Here is a 4,753-nt window from a genome sequence, read left to right as displayed (position 1 = left end):
TAACACCAGGTAAGAATTGGGTAAAATACTGCAACAGACGGTTTCCAATTTTAGAAGGGGGACTGAATCAGCTTGCATACCCAGCATAGAGCACACAATACCGGGTAGGTGAATAGATCAAGTGCTCTGAAGAACAAGGCAAGTCACTTGGTGTCTGTAACCCCAGAGCACAGTACTCAAAAGGCGATCAATGCTAGCTGATACTAGTCTCTTGAAAAAGGGACTTCACCTAATAGTGTGATTTCAAACACAACTTTGATTATTGCTTAGGGTAAACCTTAAGAAAATAGCTTATTCAGTGTATCTATTTAAGTGATACACACTTAGAAAACAGGCAGTACATAAAAATCACCTACTTTAACGTTTTCTGAATTCTGAAGGAGCATGGCTCCATATACCAGCCCGACGTACAGCTTATCATTTACCTGTCTTACAATCTTCAACAACTCACTCATGGTTCCAGACTTGCCTCTTTTAAACAGGGATACCCACATACCTCATTAGGTTAAGAATTAAATACTCTGAAAACACCCAGCTGAGTGTTTATTTAACCCTCCAAAAGTTGCAAGGCATAGTGACCTGGGTTCATCTCACCAACAGTTCTTCTGGCTCCCTGATTCAGATGAACTGTGCTTACTGTTACCTGAATCCCTTCTTCACCTTTAAGCCTTACCAACAAGACTGGGATCAAATTATCAGGTCTTCCTTAGGACCCTTCATACTAAAGATGTTCCTCCTGCAGAGAAACTTTCTTGTGCATTTCTTAGTAGACTGCCACATACACTACTGGGATAACATTCCTCACAGGTCTACCTCAGTCTTAACATCAAATGTACCAAAAATACTTAGAAACATTTTTGCCATGACATCAAAACAAGTCACTGCTTTCCTAGTTTCTTCCAGTTCTGCCACTCCCTCCCCCACTTAACCACCCACCAAGTTGTAAACTGCTCAGCTAGTTGAGCAGTGAAGGGATGAATAGATGGGTGCTATCTCATTGCTCCCCGCAAAATCACACTTCTCATTGTGCTACAACACTTCCACATCAAAAAACCAATACATATGAATCGACGATATATATACTTCTAGGTAAAGAAAATACAAACTATGCTTCTTGTTAGACAATGATTTTATTGCTTGAGCACATGGTCAAATTTATGCAACCAGGGCAGAGGCTGTGGATGACTCGCTGAAAAGGAAAAAAGGAGAGGGAAGAAGAGTTGGATTATTATAGGTCCCCCATATTTATTCACAGACTCTAACACCTAGCAGAGCTATTTTCAAACAGCTAAAATAAACCACAAATACATAAAATGCACCAAAATGCCAAGGTTCCTAAATTAGTTTATTGTGTTTAAGCATGAGGAACAAAGATGCTCACTCATCTAAGGGAGAACCGGCCAATATAAGGAAAAACGCTTCTAGTGAAACCTGTGAATGTTTGGAAATTAATCATCATAATGAGCTATCTATGCAAAAATGAAGACAACATAAAAACAAGGAGCAGAGCTATGAGCTGAAACTTTACCCACTATCTAGAAGTGATTCAAAGGGCTTATTCATGTTTTAAATCAGGGGTCTGCAAGCTATGGCCCTTTGCTAGCCTTTGTAAATAAAGTTTCAGTGGAACACGGCCATACCCATTTGTTTACATATTGTCTATGCTGTATTCCTCCTAAAATGGCAGAATTGAAATAGTAGTTGACCACATAGCCATGGCCTAAAACATTCACTAACAGGCCTTTTACTATAGTTGCTACTGTGTTTACTATATGGCTAATGTCCGTTCTTATTAACAAAAAAGTTTAATACTTACTATTTCCAATTTGGGGGGAGGACTCGTTTGGTCTTATAATATCGAGCCAACCGGTGAATACGGCTCTCGATAAGAATCAGTCGGAATTTAGCATCCTTATCCTAAAGGACAAATTATAAAGATTTATTCTTATCCTAAAAATAAAAATCGACATAATTTAAGAAAACTCCCTCAAAACAATAATCAAATATTATTTTAACAAAAGAATGTATAGATACCATGCACTTTTAAGTTACCCAATGCCCTGTAATAGAATCCTAGGCTAAGGTTCATGTGGCTAGATTAAATCCTTAAGGGAATTTAAGGCTCCCCCAAATTTTAACATGAATGATTCGCAAAACTGTGCAAATAAATAACTCAACATTTTCAATCAAGTGATATACTGCATCTAGAGGAGCCAAAGCCACCCACCTCCTGCCAGTCTTTTCTGGTAGAATTTTTATTTCAAAGCAACTGTGGTGTCAGTTTGTGTTTCAAGCCTCTTTAGGAAATTCAAATCAGATGCACTACAGTTTATTGAAGCTCATACAAACAGTTTCATTCTCTTACTTTTCTGTTCCTCTCAAGATGCTTTCGAACAGCAACAGCTTTCTTAATCAAATGGTAGAGGTCCTCAGGAAGATCAGGCGCAAGTCCTTTGGACTTAAGAATTCTCAAAATTTTATTGCCTGTCACAAAACGTACTTGTGCAACACCATGGGAGTCTCTCAGGATCACACCTGAAAAAAACAGTAATCTAAATCCCCCCCGCCAAACACAGAACTGGAGCATGTGATGTCAAGGCTCTGAGATCAAGTCATTATCCACGTTTTCCTCTGTGAAACAGGGTTCCTTTTGTATCACAGAAAAACAACATGAGAATGCATGTAAAGCTCACTCAGACATCCAAGGTTGGTTTACCCAGCACTAAGGAAAACCGTTCTGGAGGAAACTGCCAATGCTGGTGCTTATCAACAGAGTGAACTTGATGGATTATAGGCCACCAAAGAAATCAGTGAGATTCCCACGTATATTTGCTTAATAAATGAACTTGGATCAGACATTCTTCTGAGAACTTTACATACATTATTAAATCTCAAAACAGCACCATCTGAGTATTTTACAGTTTATTATGTATTTCCTATTTTGTGTGATACCTCTGGCTAGACTAATTATATAGTTGCACGGTGCCTCAGTTTCCTCAACTGTAAGATGAAGAAAACTTCACAATCATTTCAAAGTACGGCAATCAGAATTACATGAAGTCATTATATATAAAATGTATGGAACCATTCAGCCAGGAATAACTAACTACCTAGCGCATACTAAATACTCATTAAATTTTGGCGAGCATTTTAACAATTTTCCCGTCTTCCAAATTAAGAACGTGAGAGTTCAACAAATAAACACTTGGCCGCGGTCATCAGCGGTAAAGCCAGGAAAACCAGCAAAAAGTTTTTAAAGCACGTATGCGACACGTTTACCCCCAGCGACTTTTTCAGCAAGTTACACGAAGGCAGGCGGAAGCAGCTACATTATATATATATATATATATATATATATATATATATATATACCCACCGATTTGTGAGGGAGTCAGGCCCTTTTTGGCCAGTTTGTAGATCTGCTCCTTCACGTCGTCGGACGTCAACTTCAGCCACTGTTTAGGGAAAAGAAACTTGCCTTAGAAGGAGAAACCAGGGACGGTACCGAAGCACAGAGGTCTTTGCCACCCTCCAAGAGGAGCTCCTCCTGCACACATGGCCCCCACGCCTCGGTACCGCTTCTCCCGAGCGACGGATATAGCCCCCCTCCCCGACTTCTCCCGTGTCTCCGCAAACTACTTACGGTGGGCACGCTGCGGCGGTAAGGCAGAGCCGACTGGGACAGGCCCTTCCTGGGGAAAGAAACTCTCGGAATGAGGTGGTGGTAGTGGTCAGTGCCACAATAGCCTACAACATCAACCCCTCAATTCGCTGCCCACACGCCCCCCTTTTCCCCTCACCCCGCGGCCCGAGCTTTGCAACCCGCTCAGAAACCCGAACTCACCCGGGAGCGTGCATGCGACCCATGATGGCGGCGGTCAGGCAGCAAAAAAGAGAGCGAGGGTAGGAAAGCCGCAGGAAGCTACCCAGCACACAGGAAGTGACCTCACATACGTCCACCCTTTTCGCGTGCAGGAGGCGGAGCTACGCTGCGTGACTCCCGGCGTCCCCTGGCTGCATGTCCCGAGATGCATTTCAGAGTTGTGCCCCACGATTCCTAGAGGTGCAGGACTATATATCCCGGCATGCATCGGTCTTTAAGGAGGCTTCTGGCCAGAGCGGGAAATTAAGTGCGCCGCTAGACTTTCTGGAAGAGCTGTCAGCGCTAAAAATGTACAGTTTCGAATCCCCGACTGGGAGTGAGCGTGGAGCAGCTACAGTTTCAGGGATTGGTGGATTTGGTCCCTGCCCCAGAAAGGCCACCGAATTTGGGCGCCTGAGGTTCAACTATGCAGTTGTTCATCCATTCACCAGCGCCAGCTCTTGTCTTGGTACTAGCTACGTCCCAGTCTTTCTCTGCCCTTAATGAATTCACAATTACAATACCCTGGTAGTAAGTGCTACACTGGAAGTCATGGTAGTTACCACGCAGCCACCGCTATCACTTTTTAAAGTTTATTTATTTTGAGAGAGAGTGTGTGGGGGAAGGGCAGAGAGAGAATCCCAAGCAGGCTCCATGTTCAGCACGGAGCTCACCTTGGGGCTCCATCTCACGAATGTGAGATCATGACCTGAGCGTAATACAAGTTGGACACGTAACCAACTGGCTGAGCCAGGTGCGAGCCAGGTGCCCAGAAACCTGATTATTTTTTCAAGACAAAAAAAAAGTATTAGATCTAAAAAGTTACTGTTAACACATTTATTAAAAATAGAGGTTCAGTGACCAAAGGGTCTTTAAGGGTTGAACTTTTAA

At 42.6% G+C, this 4,753-nt stretch overlaps 1 protein-coding gene across 1 annotated transcript; it reads right to left on the bottom strand.

Moving 5' to 3' along the window:
- Positions 1–1,111: 1,111 nt before the first annotated feature.
- On the bottom strand, positions 1,112–3,964 carry RPS13 (ribosomal protein S13). Its single transcript, XM_060606133.2, has 6 exons — positions 3,845–3,964; positions 3,644–3,692; positions 3,377–3,455; positions 2,366–2,535; positions 1,817–1,917; positions 1,112–1,189 (listed from the first exon to the last, which is right to left on the bottom strand). Exons 1-6 carry the CDS (start codon positions 3,865–3,867, stop codon positions 1,156–1,158), a joined length of 456 nt encoding a protein of 151 aa, XP_060462116.1. The 5' UTR covers positions 3,868–3,964; the 3' UTR covers positions 1,112–1,155.
- Positions 3,965–4,753: the final 789 nt, after the last annotated feature.

This window comes from Panthera onca, chromosome D1 (assembly GCF_046562875.1).
Source record: "Panthera onca isolate mPanOnc1 chromosome D1, mPanOnc1 haplotype 2, whole genome shotgun sequence".
Lineage (NCBI taxonomy): Eukaryota > Metazoa > Chordata > Mammalia > Carnivora > Felidae > Panthera > Panthera onca.
Note: the sequence above shows the minus strand (reverse complement) of the source record. Positions and strands in the feature narration are given on the sequence as shown.